This window comes from Orycteropus afer, unplaced genomic scaffold (assembly GCF_000298275.1).
Source record: "Orycteropus afer afer isolate SDZICR_OR568_19922 unplaced genomic scaffold, OryAfe1.0 scaffold00076, whole genome shotgun sequence".
NCBI classification, from domain to species: domain Eukaryota; kingdom Metazoa; phylum Chordata; class Mammalia; order Tubulidentata; family Orycteropodidae; genus Orycteropus; species Orycteropus afer.
Genome location: NW_006921663.1, coordinates 567,770 through 587,844, shown reverse-complemented (window position 1 = coordinate 587,844; position 20,075 = coordinate 567,770). Strand labels below are relative to the sequence as shown.

Sequence of the window (20,075 nt, the reverse complement as noted above, 5' to 3'; positions counted from 1 at the left end):
GGCTGGTGGATTTGAACCGCCAGGCCTCTGGTTAGCAGGCAAGTGTCTTAACCACTATGCTACCAGAGCTCCCAGTTAAAATGTCTATAGTCTAAATATTTTTCCTCAAGGCAAAATTAAGCTCTTTACTGTTTCCTCCTGAACTTATTATTTAAAATTATTCCACATATAGTTTTTAAAAACTTAACATGAAAAGAGTATCAAAAATTTATTTTCCAGAGGTTTTTAACTGCAGGAGTAGCAATATCTGAACATTAAAATAATCATTTAGGGGGACAGTAGAATATTTATTTATAATAATAGCACTTCCTCATGAATAGTGCTTACTCCCCATATCAGAAAGAATGATCATTTTTCCCCAAGACCCATGAAATATTTACAAATATATTAATGACAGAATACTGGTGAGTAGAAGAACAGAATGTGACTCATGTGTTCATTAAAGATACACACATACACACAAACACACACAAAAGCACAGGGTAAGGTGATTTTCTTTTTTAAACCTAAGCCAAAAAAACAGCTATAGAAAAATATCCCCATTTACTTAACTGCAATTGATCATATATTAGTTAAATCCACTGAATCAATATCACAAGGACTAGGCTGTATTTGTGGTTGATTTAAAGACAAAATCTATACCTCACAGATTAATTGGGAGTACCCACTTGACCAAACCCACTTGTCATTGAGTCAATTCTGACTCAACGTGACCCTATAGAACAGAATAGAACTCCCCGTAGGGTTCCCAAGTCTGTGAATCTTTATAGAAGCAGACTGCCTCATCTTTTTCCTGTGGAACGGTTGATGGGTTTGAATTGCTGACCTTTAGGTTAGCTGATGAATACTTTAACCACTCTACCATCAGAGCTCAAGAAATCCAAAGCACTGGACTCTTGTCCTAATTTTCTGCTCTTAAATTGTGTAATTCCAATCTCTGCATTCTACGTCAGTATTTCTAATAAACCAAAACCATAATATAGTTAGTTGGAAATCTCCATCTCACCAAACTTTCAAATTCAGTGATTCTCAACCACAACTCATTCCTTTCTTTTCTGCATCTTCTCTCCTTTTTGCCCTTTTTGTTGCTATTGGAATCAGGCCAATTCACTGAAACTCAGTTTGCCAAAAGTCAATTCACTGTGACTATGTCATCAAACTTAGTAAGTGTACTGAGCATGATATTGGACACGAGTATGTATGCTTAAGGAGCTCTGGTGGCATAGTGCCTAAGGCATTTGACTGCTAACCAGAAGGCTGGTGGTTCAAACCCACCAGCCTCCCTTGGAAGGAGGATTGGGCAATCTACTTCCATAGAGATACTGCCTCTGAAACTCAAAGAGGGGTCATTATGAGTTGAATTGACCCAATGGCAGTGAGCTTTTACGAGTTGATGTACACTTATGAACATTTCACTCCCCATTCCAATTGCCCTATTTCCCTCCAGTCAGTTTCCAAGTATATTCTATTCTCCACTGTCTCACCACAGTATTAAAAAGAAAAAGAAAAAGAACACACACACACCAAAAACCAAAAACCACAGACATAATTCTCCTCTTCTCTTAAGGAATAAAAGTTCATTTGCCAAGCTTCTTAGCATAGCAAAACATAAGTTCTACAGCCTAGCCCCAGTCTACCTTTGTTACTTCACTTGCAGCCTTTTTGGAAACAGAGCACACCGTATATTTCCCTATCTCTCAATATTTTTTGCTAAAGCGGTCCCTTTGCACAGAGTGATTTTTACCCTAATTACCCTCCTTTTCCACACAAGTTCTCAAATTGACCCTTGGTGAACTCCTAATCGCCCTTTAATTCCAAGCTCAAATGTCACTTTTCCTAAGTAGTGTTCCCTCCCAGGCAGTCACTCCTGAACCTGATATGGCATTCCTCCCAGTTGTATGCTTAGTTGTTAATGTGTTTGTCTCATTCCAGTAGCTCTCAGATTTTTATATTGATAATGAATTCCAAGTCTCCAACATTGTGTCTGATAATGATTAGGTGTTAGATTATTGTGTCTGATAATGATTAGTAAGTATTGATTTGAAAATTTTATCTGAGTCTCAGTTTTCTGCTCTGAAAATTCGGGAATGTTAGCATCTAAATGAGGAAAGATTTGAGAAAATACTGTAAAAAGTGTAAAGTCCTGTGCAAAAGATAAAGTAGGTTATGTAAAAAGGCTTAACAGCAAAACTGTGTGTGGGGTATCAGGAAAGAAGACTTCACAATAAGGACATTATGTGGTTGTTGTGTTAGCCATAAAAATTTGATTGCAATGTATATATGCAACAGCAATAGAACATATTTTTCAAACTGCTGATACTGGTTGTTGGCATTATTCTTTTATAACCAAAAAAAAAAAAAAAACCTCACTGCCACTGAGTTGGGTCTGACTCCTAGCTACCCCTCATTGGGTTTCTGAGGCAGTATCACCACAGAAGTAGAGTGCCCAACTTTCCTTCTGAGGAGTGACTGGTGGGTTTGAACCACCAGCCTTCCGGTTAGCAGCTAAATGCCTTAGGCACTATGCCAATATATTTCCTTATTTTTGATGTAGGTTGTTTTTTTGTTTTTTTGTTTGTTTGTTTGTTTGTTTTGCTCTTGGTTGGTAAGCTAGTAGGAGCAGTACTAAATCTTTAATGAAGAGATAGGGAGAGAGAATGAAAGAGCTAATTAGCTTGGTGAGACAGTTAAAGACAGCAGGAATGAATAATTTGGTTGAGATACAATATTTGACAGACCAACCTTACAGAATCTCAGTTTAAATCCACTCTAAAAGGTTCATCAAATCGAATAATATTTTGAAAATACAGCCAATTTATATACCTTTAAGAGATGTCACAGTCATAACATTTAGAAAAACATGTCAAATGTACACCATAACTATAAGAACTTAAATTTAGGTTAGCAAGGCAACCCCTCCCTCAAATAGATAACTGCTAAAGAGCTAGGGCCTTGTGAATACACCAGCTTCACAGAATTTCCTATTTTCTAGGAGCTCTGGTGGCATAGTACCTAAGGCATTTGATTGCTAACCAGAAGTTTAATGGTGCAAAATCACTAGCCACTCCTTGGAAGGAAGACTGGGCAATCTAGTGTGGTGTATCACTCCACTACTTGTAGTGATATCACCTCAGAAACCCAAGGAGGGGTCACTATGAGTTGGATCCAACTAGATGGCAATGAATTTTTTTATAGTGAGTAATCATCTAATTGCTTATTCATATCAGAAGAATAATGGTAGGAGGAGGTGTTTGCTGGGATTTGAAAAAAAAAAAAAAACAGGTTATATGGTTCTTTATAGGCGCATTCACTGAAATTGCATTCTGTCATCCTACAAAGAAAGACCTAGACCTGACAGGATAGAAAGTAGGATGAAACGCTGTAATGTAGACAATAGGATAAAAACTGTTTTGACAATAAAGGATTTTTTTTCCTCTTTCAGTTCACTATTTCATTTCTCTTGGCAAAAGGTAATGGAAAAAGGTACTCATTCTGCTGGGAATTTCAGTCTGTGAGCCGTGCTCTCATTCTTTAGCTCGTTTTAGAGAAATCACTTACAAAATGAAAATGTACCCTGCTCTTGGCTTTTAACTCATACTTACATGCCTATAGTCTGGTCAGGCAGCAGGATATTCAATAAAAAGAAAAAAAAAATCTTTCCAACTCTATTTGAAGACTCTATGGATCAGTATTACTATTAATACTTTTTTTTTTTTTTTTAAATCTTAAATTGTGCTTTGGGTGCAAATTTACAAAGCAGATTTGTTTTACATTCAACAGTTCATGCACATTTGATGTCATGGCTCTGATGACCATCCCCAACAATAAAAATATCTCCTCCCCTCTCCTGGCTGTGACTACCCCCTCTCTGTGGCCTTCTTATCTATATAATCCTGTCTGTCCAGCTTTCTCTGTGTGTGAATGCTGCCCCTCTGATGTTTCATGGTTGGTTGATCTAAGGGGTGCATCTCCCTAGAGTAGGTGGGTACATCTCGATGGGGTAGGTGTTCTGCATGTAAGTCTTTCTACTGTTGGCTGAGAGCCAGTCCACAGAAGTGAGTCCATTTCTAGGTCTGAAGGGTAACCTGGTGCCATAATCTTGGGGGTTTACCCATCTCTATCTGACCAATAATTCTGGTTATTTTTGTGTTTTTGAATTTTGTTCCAAATTTTTCCTCCCACTCTAGCCAGGATCTCCAATTTTGATCCCTTTCTGAGTGGTTGGCATTGGTCACTGGGCACCATCTAGTTCACTATTAAGTCATTTGTGAGTGGACATTATTCAAAGGAGAATCAGGGCAGATTTAATAAATAGGTCTCTGTGACTGGCAGTTTTCAAAAATCTGAAAGGCTACAAATTCACAAATGTTTATTAAGCACTTAGCCTATGTAAAAGGCATAGGGATGAAAGACCAATGGGCATCAACTATCAGAGTGACAAACTTTTCAATTTTTCTTGAATAAAAAGAAATGGAGTTTAAAATGTTTAAGAAATGTTTTAATTCTTTAACCCTTTCATGACTCAATTATATTCTTCTTTGAATTTCTTGTTGATCTCATGTGTTTTCAATAATGGAAGGTATGCTGAAATAAAAAAAAAATATTTGATGTAAAATGGAATTTGATACAGTTATGTGGGACATATATGTCCCAAGTGGACTTTAGTGGTAGGATTGGTGAGATGAGGCCTGTTTCTTCAGATTCACACAGGTAAACAGGTCCCTGCCAAATGGCAGCATGTACTACAACTGGAATAACAGCTGCCCAAGGAACTTGAGAGGATGAAAATGTAGGTAGGTCATATCTGTCCCACAGCTCATGAAAATCTTAAGCTGAGTAATAAAAGGTTTCAGTTAGGTATAGGAAATATTTTCTAATTGAGGGGTGTGCATTTGTTTAATGAGATGGAGAGTTTTAAGATTAGATTAGAATGTTCTCTCTTTGTTATAATTTAGGTTTAGTGCTCCCAATGGCAGGAAGATAGAGTACAACAACATCCAAAATTCCTCTCAAATTCAGACTTCATAGCATCCCCTAGGAAAGAAACATCTTGGACAGGCAGGGAGAGTAGCTATATGCCTTGGGCTTCCATGAGAAATAGCTCACTCCATGTGCCTGGTTCTTCATGGAGGATGTTCCCTTCTCTGGGGCATGCTTGGATGGGTGTCATGTTTCCCACCAGCTGGCCTTTCAAAATCCTTGGCAAAATCCAAAAGCTACTAGTGATGGTTATTTTTCTAGAAGTCAAGTGTGCTAAGTAAAATCCCATCCAGACTTGGTAGGTATAAAATGAGAGCCAGAAAGAATCCTAAACTGCTAAACATGAAAATGTTATTAGTTTTAGAAATAAGCCAAAAGGCCCCCCTATAATTCTATTTTAAAACCAATTAATAGCTCTATTCTCACCTCCATTACAAATACTTGCTGAAAACTTGGAATCAAATAATACTTACTACAAAATGTAACTTTCGTGGGTTGTTTGGTTTCATTGTCCTGACCAAGGAGCACAAGGATAGAGATTTAGAAGCTTTGGAAACATAATGAGCAATAGAAACTAGGTCAAATGACATAAAAGTCTTTCTTTAACTGTGAGTATTCTAAAGAGTCTGGAGACCAAAGACAGACAGAGAGAAACACACACACACACACACACACATACACACACATACACTTCCCCCCTCCCCTAGAAGTTACAGCCAGAAATACTGAAAGAGGAAAAACTGAATTCAATTTTGTAAGTCACCAGTATCTGGTAGAGATGTTGGGCTCTTAGCAATGTATTATGTTCACTGTAAGTGATTTTCACCTAGAATGCATTATGCATTTGCAACTGTGGTCTGACAATTTAATGCATTGCATTGCCTTTTAAAATCTAGCTCAGAGCTGTAGTCTTACAAGGTGATTTGCGTGTGGTGTATAGACCATGCAAATCAGCATACAGTTGGCCTGAAGGCAGCTGGTGCAGGGGTAGAAAATCCAGCCAAATTATGTCCTCATCATGCTTCAGGTATGCCCTCTCCAACAGAATCACTTCCTCAGATAATTAAAGAGAACCTCTGTTATCTAATATTATCCTTCCTTCTCTGGTAACTTCTTAGACTATTAATATTTTCCTTATTCTCTGTCATTAGTAGTGAGGAGTGACAACAGGGAGGTTTCAGCAAAGTGGAAGGGGTAAGTGGGGAAGGCTGGCATCTTTATTCTGTTTGTCTAGTTTGTTTTACACAATGCCTTTTGTTTTTCTCACATCTCTCTTGTGAAGCCCTTAGATTTGATGGTCTGGCTTGCTTCCCATCCTCATCTGCTTAAGGGGGATAAATGGAGCAGCTGGTGTCTCACCAAACACAGTTTATGGGCTTCATTTGATATGGCCCCAGGAAAACCTTTCTCTGGAGTGTCAAGCCAGCTGGCAGGATTCTTTTGGCAATTGGGGAGAGACTAAATTTTACTAAACATATAACTGAGGGAACCAGCTTGAGGGCAGCACTAGAATTACATGGCTCTGGCTCTTATTTCCTGTTCACTCAGGGTCTCCAAGGAGCTCTGAGTTTCACAGCCCAAAGAGACTCTAAGGTGGATCTCAGCACACTGTCCTCCTCTCCCATTGTGGGTAAGAGCTGGATTCTTCTGAAAGCTTGGTGATGGGGGGCAACATCAGAAAGCCTGGCATGCAGATCATCTGGATGACTGCGGAAGGGTGATGACACACAAGAAGTAATCAATGTGCAACTGGCCCTTCATGCCTGTGATGTCCTACCTCCACTCACACACTGCAGTCCAGAAGAGAAGCCTATCAGCTGCATAAGCAACATCTTGACTCACAGACAAATAAAATGGACATGGTGAAAAGGTAGTGATGGTCTCAGACGGAGAATAAGAGAGAAATGTTTTCCGACGGGCAATGGGAGGGTGGTTTCTTGGAGCTTCATCAGATGATGCCACTGCTTTGTGATTGAGGGGACATAGAACCAAGTATGTTCTTTTCTCCCTGCTTCAGGAGTAATGCAGAAAGACAGACATTATGATGCTGTAGGCTGTGCTGTGCTTACCGGGATCCCTAGGGCTTTAAGAATGTTCATCTTGCACATGGGACAGGTACGATGGTCTAGAAGCCAGGGGTCAACACAGGACTTGTGGAAAAGATGCCTGCAATGAGAACCATACATCTTAGAGCGTAGGTAACTGCAGAGACTACCTAGTCCATCAAAGCTCAGCAACTTGTCCAGAGTCACTCAAATAGTCAGTGGCAGAGCCAAGACTAGAACCTTGATCTAACTCCTGGTCCAATGTGTTCCTGTTGTACCTGTTGTGATATAGTTAAAATTTGTCTGGATCCCAGGAATGTCTGATACTATTTAAATTAAGTCTTCCAAGTCTCAAAAAATGTAGAGAATGTGTAGAAATAGAGAGATTCTTTTCTTTCTCAACAGAAGAGTGTTTAAAGGAATGAATGAGTGGAGAAAATGCATACACCTCACTGGGAGACTTGATAGATCTTACTTAGAATAAATCCTTTTTTTCCTCCACAGATGGAAGACAACTGCAAAGCAAAGGCTGAGTTCCATTAATATTTGGAATCTAACAAAAATGGGCACAAGAGCTCCTGCACCATTGCCTACACGAATGACATTTTGAGTTGTTATGGCTGATTGTTTAATCAGAAGCAGATGCCCTGTTCCTGTTGAAAGCTGCAGACTGTGAGTAAGGTATACTGTTTGTATGGTTGATGCATCAGTTGTATCACCACCCTCATCTGCCAGTCCTTATGAACTTTCATCTGAGTAGCAGGATAACCAGTAAGTAACTAGTTGCCATGCAGTAGGTTTTGACTCATGGTGACCCTATGAGTTTCAGAGTGCGACAGTGTTCCATGGCGTTTTCAGAAGTAAATCTCTAGGTCTTTCTTTCAAGATGCCTCTGGATGGACTCAAATCTCCAACTTTTCAGTTAACAGCTGAGTGCATTAACTGCTAAGGGGGCATTAATAGGGACAGGAGGACCTCCTAACTGAATTTTCTCTAATCCTTGCTCCCAAAAGCCCATTCAGCCATTTCAGGTGCTCCTCAAGTTAGAAGTTTTTGTTCTCACTCATAAGACTCTGGACTACAAGCAGAAGCAGTAAGACTTTCCTACCTGGGGCAAGAAGAGAGAGAATTGTTTGATTAAGTATGATGGCTTTCTTAGGACATTCTGGCCATGCCCTATTATTCTCTCTCTCCTCAGTGGTTCATTATTCCTTGAATGTTCCTACCCTGTTCCACGATTTTTCTTCTTCCTTTCTTCTAACAGTTCTCAAAGCCTTGTTTTTCTTTTGTTAGGGGACTTTGGGTTCAAATGCTTAAAGAGAACCTCCAAATTAGAGCTGAGTTCAAGAAGGAACTCCTTTTGAGTTGGAATTAAAGAGCCTAAGTGGAAAGGACAGGATTAGGTGTGTACAGAATAGGATCAGATTGGGGATTAGAAAAAGGAGAGTAGCCACCAGGATGTGTCATTGTTTCCAGATTGTTGTTTAGGATGCTCTACAAATTTACTACTTGAAAGGTATATGTCTCAATCATTATTCATTCCTTCATAACGTACCCATTCAACAAACTGTATAAGCTAAGAACTGTACTCAACAATGGTGTTAAAAGATTTGATAGAGGTAAGAGTTGAAATGGCTTTCCTGGGCCAAGAGCCAAAAAGAACTTTGCTATAAGTCCATTTACCAGAAACAACAGCTTTATGTAGAAATGAAATTTAGGCAAATTTTCCTTATCAGCATGAATTTGAAATCCTTAACAATATGACTTAGCAACACTTATCCAATCAAGGGTCGGACCTGACTCATAGCCACCGCTTCTTAGGTTTCTGAGGCGGTATCATTATGGAAGTAGATTGCCCGACCTTCCTTCTGAGGGGTGGCTGGTAGGTTTGAACCTCCAGCCTTCTGGTTAGCAGTCAAATACTTTAGGCACTATGCCATCAGAGCTCCTCACGGTAAGTATTGGCAGCTTATCATTATTTCCAGCTTAGCATTCAGGGACCAACTTTCCCAAAACAAAAGAAAAATTAAATGTCATTAACCAATCAAAGCAAAGGGCAAGATACACATATAAGCTTTTAAAGAACATTGCAACTGTGTAAACTTGAGTTCTGTCACCATTTTCAGTTTGGGGTGCCCCCTGTTCATGGACACTTTCCCACTCAATAAACTCTATTAACTCTAATAGACTTGTCAATCATTTTTTTTTTCCTTTGGACACTTGGAATCAGCAGTCAACATGATGTCAACTTGTCTTCTTCTCTTAGGGAATATAGTGGGAGAGGCAAACTTTAGTAAAATAATATATAAACTATTTAATGGCAACTATGCAAAGAATTACATTAGAAGAAGTACAGCAAGTCTGACAAGTACTAGACATTAGCCTTATGAAAGGGAAGGAGAGAAGAAAAAGAAGGGTGTTTTAGGAAGAATGACCTGTGCAGAGTCCTAAGCTGGATACTAAAGGAAGGGGGAGGGGTCAAAGGACAAGGGTCTGGCATCAAACTTCCCAACCCCCAACAAAAAGCAATAAAAGCAATGTCAACCTCCCTATGTTCAGACTCCACACACAGGGAACAAATTTCTGATCTGAACTTGCTCACCAACTGGCATTCCTCTAGGGAAAATAGTCAAAGACCTGGCTGCTTTGACCACCCTGGGAATCAGCCATTATGTGATTTCTACACATGTGCTAGCGGCAGAATCATGGCAGGTTATCTGTTGCAGCTTAAATAAATCACTTAATATCCCTAAGACTCAGTTGCTTCTTATTTAATTTGTAGATTTACCTACTCATTCAAAGAAGACTTCCCTGAGAAGCTACAGAGAAGCTAGTTCTTATTCTCTAAGTTATTTCTCTCTATGTACCAGTCATTCTTACACCTCCTCCTACTAGAATATAAATTCCACAAGAACAAGATCTCTGTTTGCCTTGTTCACGGTAATATTCTCAGCATCTAGAATGGTTTCTGGCACACAGTTGATGCTCAAGAAGCATTTGCTCCATGAATAGACAGTTATCAAAGGACCTAGCACATAGTAAGCACCTGATACATTCATTTGAATATTTCTCATTAAAAATTAACAAATTATCAGTTATGGAAGTGTTTCCTTTAGGTCATATGGAGAGTAGATTTGGACTCTTTTTGGGGAAAAAACCCCATTAGATTTACAGGGAGAAAACCCAGTCTCTCTGCTGTGCCCTTCTCACCATTCTCTTCCTCACTTCCTGGTCATCAGGTCCCATTCACTTGCTTTTCCTCAATCTTCACATTCATTGTTTCTTTTTTTTTTTTTCTCAATGCTACTCTCTCATTAATTATCTCATTATCTTCTCTGTATTATTGCAATAACATCTAAACTGTTCTCTATGCCTCACATCTTTTCCTGTTCTTTTCATCCCACTCATCATTACCAGATTTATCTTCCTAAAACAAAGCTCTAGTTACATCACCTCCTTGTTCCATTCTTTTCTGTGCTAGGGACTGGGTACAAAGATGAATAAAGCAAGTTCTTGCCTTCAAGAAAGTACCACAGTTCTCCAGGGGGTCCTTGTTAACTACAATGTCATGTGCTGTTGAAAGGCCACAGTTTTGGGTTCATCATTTTCTGGCTGTTTAATTTTAGGCGAGTTACCATAGCTCTCTAAGATTTAGTTTCCTTACCTGTGAAACATCTCATAGATACAGATTTGTGAGTGAATGAGAGAAAATATGTGTGTGTGTGTGTGTGTGTAAGAGAGAGAGAGAGAGAGAGAGAGAGAGAGAAGAGAAACAATATTGCTCTCTGTGATAGAGAAACTTAGAAAAATTGAGGTGCTTACATATCTGAATAATATCTAAATTGAAACTCCATTTTAAATTAAGATTTTCATTTCTATCTCTCTTTCCTTGTCAATGCTTTACTGTTCAAACAACAAAGAAGAATTAGAATTTCTAACCTAGATGAAGAATTGTTTACTTGCTATTTTAACTGCTCTTGGAATCATTAGGTGAATTTGAGTAATCATCACTTCCCCTTAACCAGGTAAACAATGTTTTACATTTCAGAGGCTTTGGATTAGAGTTGATTCAATCTTCTCTTCTTCTTAATGAAATAAATCAATTTTACATTTCAAGGACTTTAACTAGAATTGACCTGATCTGCATTCAATCACAACACACCCCTCCCCACTTCAAAATGTCTACATAGTGTGCTTAAGAAATATTGCTTTAGTCTAGTTGTATCAGGAGATAAGAATTAATGTGTGGCTTAGAATTATTGTTAAAAAATATATGATCTGACAACTCCTTGTAAATTTTCTCGCCTCCCCTGCCTTTCTTTCCTCACTGTAAAACCATTTCCCTTTGTTTATTTTACCAAATAAAAAACTGTTTCTCCTACAAGGCAGGACACTCAGTGCATCTTCTCTTAAAGTGCTGTGTTCCTCCATTTCAGGAAATGCAATTGTTCCTTTAATAAAATCTTTAGTTTTATTTTCTGATGAAGTGTCAGTCTAGTGTTTCCACTAACACACCACAAAGCTTAAAATGGAAGTTGTGATACTTCTTAAATATAAGTTATCATTAATCTTATTAATACAGTTGTATTGCATCTTGTTTTTAGAGCTTACTGTGATTTATATTTCTTTTAACCTATCCAAGGTGGAAAGCAAGTAACCACAAAAATTAAAAAAATCAAAGGGAGAACTAAGGGCAAAAAAAGAAAAGTACTGAAATGACACAGGATGAACATGCTTATTATCAAGTAACATTCACTTACGTCTAGCACCATGTTTCAAACAGGGCTACTATATCCTTTAATTGGGACTGTAAAATAAATTTTCCCTCCTAAATGGAAAGAAAAATCAAACTTACTGAACTAAATAAAGAAAGGACTAGGGAAAGGCTCTGAATTTAGTGAATTGCAACAACAGTTTAGTAAACATCTCTAAGACAAAGTGAATCCTATCTCACAATTCTCATCTTATTTTACAATTCTCAGTGGAGAACTCCCCTTCCCATCTTTAACACATACTGCACAAGAAAATACATACAAAGGAACAATGGGGCCAGATATTCTGTCTCTAAACAATTCCAACAAATCAGAAATACAACAAATGGTTGATCAAAACTTTTCATCATTCACCAAAGAGAAACAAACCCTTTAGAAGGAGTTCTTCAAATATCGAATAAAAGAGGGTGATGACAACTGCACAATGATGCTGAATTAACTATGAATAATAAAATAAGTTCTCATATTTCTCACAGTAATAGTGTTGTACATTAAATTGTGTCCCTCCCAAAAATATGCTGAAGTCTTAACCCCTGTACCTGTGATAGGGCCTTGTTTGGAAATAAGTTTTCTTTTGTTATTGGTTAAATTAACTGGAGTAGGTTGGGTCCTAACCCTAATGTTTCTGAGGAATGTCTTCTCTTCTGAAGGAGAGAAACAAAAACAGAGTCACACACAAGAGGAATACAGGCACCATGTAAAGATGTGTTTAATAAGCCAAGGAACACCAAGACACACTGGGGCTACCAGAAGCTAGAGGAGACAAGTTAGGATATTCTCCAAAGCACACCAAGAGAGAATATGATCCTACAGTCACCCACAATTTCAATTTCTAGCCTCCAGAATTATGAGAAAGTAAATTTCTGTTCTTTAAAGCCACCTACCTTGTGATATTTTTTAATGGCAGCCTAGGAAACAAGCAAATAGCAAACCAAGCTAAACTCATTTCCACATCTACTGATTCTTGTTTTATCTGTTCTTTTACCTGGCTGTATGACTCCCTCTCCAATTAAAGATTTTTTTTTTCCCACTTGGAAGAGGAAAAAGGCTGTTTTGGTCTTTCTAACTCATTTACTTTTGTGGGCTTTGATAATCCTTCCCATCTAGCAACTGTGATTAGGATCCTATGGTTTTTCCCTTTGACACCAATGCAACCTGTTTCATTTCCCTTGGTGACATGGTTATTAAAGAATCTGAGTCATTCAGGTACCTAAGAATACCTTATTCCTAAGCAACATTAAGCAGTTCAAAAATATCTTCAATGCTTCTATAGGGAGGTTTCGTCAGAACTTCTGAATCTTACGTGGAAAGTTACTAATAAAGTGAGAGTGTATTTTTAATGGATAAACACTACTGTCAATATCAACCAGCTACTATAGTCATAGTAACTATATCTGTCAGTATCATTAGGTATGCAAAACAGCCCTATAAAGTAGACATTATCATTCCCATTTTACGGAGGAAGGAGGTGAAACTTTATTAAAGTAAATTGAATTGTCCAAAGATCTAAGACTCAAAACTAATCCTAGAGTCAGTGTTATTTACACAACTCTCTACACCACCTTTCTCCAGTAAACTGTATGACATCATAAGCAAGCAGGGTAGTTGGAGGTATGCTATAGCTTCAAGGAAGCAACATCTCTACAAGATGTTTGCAGTATTTTATTTATAGGGATCAGAAGGTCAAGCAAAACCAAAGTGTATTCACTTGGCTACAGAAGGCAAAACCGGTCAAATACTGACTACATCAGTCCCATACTTAGATATTGTTTGCTTGATTTATTTCTAAAGAAGATAACATTGGTTTCTAAATGCTCTGTACTCTCCATTCTCCATCGTCCAACAAATCTGAAAATTAGTAAATTGGCAGCTCCACTGTCTCTCCATAGTATTTTCATATTTGGGTGTCATAAAGTATCCTTGAAAGTTATTTCCACAGGTTCTTCTCAACCTGGTCTGGTTTATCTTTGTTGTCTTAGTTTTATTATTTATTTATTAAATAATATTTTATTGTTTTTATGATGAAAATTTATACAGCAAATCAGGTTTAAGTTTAAACAAATTATTCAGTGATACTAGTTACATCTTTTCCACAATGTGTCACTATTATCATTCCATTCTAGTTGTACCATTTCCAGTACTCTGGTTTCCTGTCCTGTTGCCTTCTCATCTTTGCTTTCAAGTAATTTTTGACCATTTTGCCTCCTTGTTCTGGATAACTAGTGCCACTCTGACAAGAATATACCACAAGTGGGATGACCTTAACAATCAGCAGTTTATTATCTTACAGTTTGGAGGCTTTAAGTCCAAAGTCAAAGTGCCAGGCTCTAGGGGCTGGGTGAAAGCCCCTCAACCTTGAGCTTCAGCTCTGCCTCATGCTCCCAGCCCACTGAAGCTAGAGGCTTCTCTTCTCTCAGACAGCTGCTGGCTGCTGAGGCTGACAAACCAAAGGTTGACAAGTAAAAAGGCACTGTCCCAATGTAACCAAACAACATGGCAGGCCATTAATTCAAGTCCATTGAAAGTCCCAAAGTTGGCAGAGCATGGCAGGCTACTGAACAATGACTCGGCTACATGGAGGGTTCAAGCATGCCATAAACTAGAGACCATTCCCAAAGCTACTGTTTATGTACGGGAAGCAAACCACTTTCCTAAAGTAGCTACTCAGCTGCTTGTGGTAGATTCTACCATGGAGTTAATTGCCAGTCTTATCATAGGGAATAAGTACCACCAGCTTCCCAGACACTAAACCAGGCCCAAACAAGTTGACTTACAACTTTACCACACTCCTATAAAGGACTTTTTAAAAATGCACAGTACACACAGGTGATATTCTTTATTTTATGAGACAGTTTGTTATTAGCTAAAAGGTAATCTCAAGAGATAATTTTGGTTTAAGGTTTAAAGAATATGTGAGGGCCATAATCTCAGGGAATCCTCTAGTCTCAACTGGTCCAGTAAATCTGGACTTTATAAGACTTTGAGTTCTGTTCCACATTTTTCTCCCCTTCTCTCAGGATCCATCTATTGTGGCCTTGATCAGAATGGTTAGTGGTAGCCAGATACCATCTAGTTCTTCTCATCTGAGAGTAGAAGCTGTGGTTCATGTAGACTGTTAGTCTTGCAGACTAGTGTCTTCTCTGAGTCCTTCTTTCTCTTTTGTTACAGATAAGTAGACTAATAGTTATATCTTAGATGCCCACTTGCAAGCTTTTGAGATCTCAGACACAACTCACCACATTGGGATGTAGAACATACGCTTGATGAACTATATTATACCAAGTTACTGAGTTGTCCCACCAGACTATGGTCCTAAGGCTTCACATCCAGAAAACCAGTCTCACAGGTGTTTTGTTATGTCTTAGAAGAATCTGTAATGGTGTCCCATAGTTGCCCTAGTTTTCTAAAAACTAAATATAAGTACATCACTCCCTAGACTTCAAAGTGTCTCCCCACTGCCTAAAGCACAAAGTTGAAGTGCTTGACCACAGCATGCAAAGAAGGCCCACACAATCTGGCCTTTGTTGTAACTTATGCCTCACCCCACACTTACCCTACATAAAACCAAAAGCCAAACCCATTGCCATTGAGTCAATCTAACTCATAGCAACCATATAAGATGAAGTAGAACTGCCTCATAGGATTTTTCCATGGCTATAAATCTTTACAGAAGCAAAGTGCCTCATCTTTCTCCTGTGGAGAGGCTGGTGGTTTTGAACTGCCAACCTTTTGGTTAGCAGCCTGACGCTTTAAGCACCATCTATTGTGGAATGCCCTTTTCAACTTTACTCTGCTTTGCAAACCACTACTCATATTCCAAGCCATAGTTCAAATACTGCCTTTTCTGTAGTGCCCTCCCTGAACACCCCTCTTCTTCACTCCAAGCTCTGGAGAGTTAGTTTTTTCTTTTCCTTTTCTTCTTATTGTGCCTTCCACATATGTGTGGCAGATGAATATGTGCTTCCATGTCAGGATTTAATCCTGACCTGCTTACCACTCCTTAGCTTGTGATCTTGGACAAGTAATTTAACCTATTGTTGCTCAGTTTTCTCTCCTATAAAACTGGGATAACAGTAGCATGACTTCAAAGGATTGTTATGATAATAAAAAGATGTAGAACACTTAGGATACTTTCTGGCACAGAGGAAATAAGAGTATCATGTATTTCTTCCCCACTCACAACCCAATCATTTGTTTACATAGAGGCGAAATTAGAACATTTTAACACTGATACAACATTGGCACTGACCAATGAATGCCAACTATAAACAATGAGCATGTACTTACAGGCTCAGTACTAACTTTGGTTTACTCTCCTCTGCCCATAGTTTGTGATTTCCTGGAAGGCAGAGGTGAAGTCTCTAAGACTGTCTAAGATAGTATATGTATTTGCCTAAAAAATAAATTCTGAAAGCTTATCTTTCCCAAATCATTATTAATTAACAGTAACTTAGTTCCTATTCCTTGCAAACAATTCTTCTCTAGTAGAGCTTATTTTGGTAGAATTTTCCTAATTTATTTTACAGACTTCAAGAAATGAAAGAATTCTACTTTCTTCAGGGGCTAATGGTTCCCCATTAGGACATTGCAGGTATTGATGAACTCTGCTTAGATTGTCTGATACATGCCACACATCTTTACATGGTACAGCATTCCTCCCATGCAAGTCTCATTTTGGGAAAATTGATTTATTGATCTGGGCACAGGCATTACTTGGTTAGAATGATTAAAATGGCAGTGGTGATGACACTTACAAAATGTCAATTTAGCCTAGATAGTGTAAGGGATGTTGCTCAGGAGACATGTATCCCATTCCTAACCAGAGGACAAAGGAAATCTAAATTTCTCTCATTGATTTTCTTAAGTAGGATTCCATTTGTCTAGCTGCTGCTACAATTAGGTCAATTCAATGAGAACTTACAGAATTTTGACTGCCATGGCTTTCAAAAACACCATGGAGATAACTTGCTTTTTCAGTACATTATCTTTTTAATTTTTATTATTATCATGGTGATTTGGGTGAAAGTTTACAGAGCAAATTCACTTTCCATACAGCAGCCCACATACACTTTGTCTCATGACCTTAAGTGCAATTTCCCACAATGCAACAGCACCTCTCCCACTTCCTCCCCATAGTTACCTCTTCCCTATTCCCTTCCCTTCCAAGCACTCCTTCCCCCTGAGCTGTCTCCTTGTGCATACACAGTGGAAGCCACAGGAGTGGGTTCAATTCCAGACCTGAAGGGCAGCTAGAGACCACAGTCTCAGTGGTTTCATCAGGCTACATCAGACCAGCAAACCTGGTTCTTTTTTTTTGTTAATGATTTTGAGTTTTGTTCCACATTGTTCACCTACTCTATCCAGGATCTCCTACATAGGTCCCCCTCCAAGTGTTTGACAGTGGTAGCCAGGCACTATCTTGTTCTGGTCTCATAGTCATATAGGCTGAGAAACTCATGGTGTATCAGTTGCTTGGACTAATTGTTTCCATGCATCTTTGGTTTTATTCATTCAACTTTGCTCTGGACAAGGAGAGACCCATCATTCCATCTAGATGGCCACTTGCAAGCTTTTAAGATCCCAGTTGCTACTCGCCAAAGTAGGATGTGGAACAATGTTTTTGTGTAGTGTGTTATGCCAATTGAGCTTGATGTTCCCTGCAACTATGGTCCTGAGCCCACAGGTCCAACTACTTGCTCCCTTTGGGTAGCTGGCTGTGGCCAAGAAGTGACTTCAAATTTGTCCCTTGTCAGCTTTACTATATGCCTGGAAATTCTTACAGAACATACAAATACACTTGAAGAAACATTGTCTGCCAACCCTATACATGGTCTTGGGTACACTCCCTGCTGCATAGATATACCTACTAGTTCTGCCTGTTCACCCATGTATCCACCCATATACCTATGTTTGCCTTCACTGACAATGCAGTACTGTATATGCAAAAGGGTTCATCTTTGTTGTCTGTACTTCCCATGCACCTCTCTATGTCTTCCTCTTCCTCAATGCCACCATGTTGATCACTCACATTTGGTACATTGCCCTTCTCTTCACCCAAATCAATAGTTATCTCTACCTATCTAAAGTGTTCCCTCCCCACCCCTTCCACCCCTGGTAACCAACAAAGAAAATTTTTTTTCCATATATAAACCTTTCCTTGACTTTTTACAATAACAGACTAATACAATATTTGTCATTCTGTGATTGACTTATATCATTCAGCATAATGTCCAACTTCATCCATGTTAGGTGGTATTTTGCAGATTCTATGTTATTCTTTAGGGTTGCACAGTATTCCATTGTGTGTATGTACCAAACTTTGGTTATCCATCCATTGATGGGCACCTAGGTTGTTTCCATCTTTTGGCTATTGTAAATAGTGCTGCAATCAACATGTTGTTGTTGTTATGTGTCATCGAGTCGGACCCGACTCATAGTGACTGCTCCTTGAGTTGCCGAGGTAGTATCACTACGGAAGTAGATTGCCCAACCTTCCTTCTGAGGAGTGGCTGGTGGGTTTGAACAGCCAGCCTTCTTAGGCACTATGCTACCAGAGCTCCCTGAACCAGAGCAATGAACATGGGTGTGCATATTTCTGTTTTGTCCTGGGTCTCACTTGTTTAGGATATATACCTAGTAATGGAATGGCTGGGTCAAGTGGTAATTCTAATTCCAACTTTTTAAGGAATCACCATACTGCTTTCCACAGTGATTGTACCATTTTACAGTCCCACCAGCAGTGTGTGAGAGTCCCAATCTCTCCACATCCTCACTAGCATTTGTTATTTTTTGTCCTGTAGAACTTTGCTACTAGTGCTGGGGCAAGATGGTATCTCATTGTTTTGATTTGCATGGCTAGTGATCGTGACCATTTCTTCATATGTTTGTTGTCTGCCTGAATATACTCTTTGGTGATGTGTCTATTCATGGTCATCTGCCCATTTTTTAATTGGATTATTTGTCTTTTTGTTTTTGAGGTGTTGGAGTTTTCTATAAATTCTAGTGATATGTCCCTTGTCAGTTATATCATTGCCAAATATTTTTTCCCAATCTGTAGTTTCTCTTCTGACTCTTTTGGAGAAGTCTTTGGAAGCACATAAAAATTTAATTTTTACAAGGTTTCATTCATCTAGTTTCTCTTCTGCTATTTGTGCATTTTGGGTTAGGCTTGACAGTCTATTTATGCCATATATTAGGGCCCCTAAATTTGCCCCTACTTTTTCCTTGAGGAACTTTATAATTTTAGCTTTTACATTTAAGTCTTTGATCCATCTGGAGTTAGTTTTTATGTATGGTATGAGGTACAGATCTTGTTTCATTTTCTTGCAAAGAGATATCCAGTTTTGCCAGCACCATTTATTAAGCAGACAATCTCCCATTTAATGTGTTTCAGCCCTTTGTCAAAGATCAGCTGACCATAGGTCAATGGATCTATTTCTGTGTTCTCAATTCTATTCCATTGGTCTACATGTCTTTCATTGTACCAGTATCAGACAGTTTTTACTACTGTAGCTGTATGGTAGGTTTTGAGATCTGGCAGTGTGAGTGAGACCTCCTACTGTATTCTTTCACTACTTTATCTTTGTCAAGCTCAGACACTGTACCTGTGGTCCAGTAACCAGGAACCCAGGCAGGAGATTTCCCTATATTTTCTACAATGCTGTATTATGAAAACAATTAAATTTTAATCTTCATCCTAGCTAGTGAGAAAAGAACTTTGTTGACACTGTGGTACTTCAGTGAAGTATGCCATAAAAAGTAGCTTCCTTTGTTATATATAAGAAGGTCTGAGAAGACCTGTGTGTTGTGGAAGAGACACCAAAATTGATACTAAAATTTTGCATAGTTCCTAAGGCACTTGACTGCTAACCAGAAGGCTGGTGGTTCAAACCCACCAGCCACTCCTCGGAAAGAAGTTTGGGCAATCTACTTCTGTAGTGACACCACCTTGGAAACCCAAGGAGGGGTCACTATGAGTCAGGTCCGACTCAACGGCACATAACAACAACAGGAATTCTGAGTTCTAAGATGAAGTAGGAAAATATTTATAGAATAATAAAGTCATTACTATGTAGTATTTATGTAGTACTACTTCACAGAGGGGAGCAGTGGCAGTTCAATGGTAAAATTCTCACCTTTGATGTGAGAGATCCAGGTTTAATTTCTTGCTAATGTACCTCAAACAAACGGATGTCATGCTTGGTAGGGTGGAGGGTCGACGAAAGAGGGGGAGGCCTTCAACGAGATGGATTGATACGGTGGCTGCAATGATGAGCTC

General features: G+C 38.8%; 1 protein-coding gene across 1 annotated transcript in view; it reads right to left on the bottom strand.

Annotated features, from left to right (window-relative positions):
• RNF150 (ring finger protein 150) overlaps positions 1-20,075 on the bottom strand; it is a 433,071-nt gene that overhangs the window by 63,512 nt on the left and 349,484 nt on the right. The window contains exon 5 of the mRNA XM_007941198.1: positions 7,050-7,146. Within this exon, the coding sequence (XP_007939389.1) occupies positions 7,050-7,146 (97 nt within the window). The remainder of the gene's footprint in view (positions 1-7,049; positions 7,147-20,075) is intronic.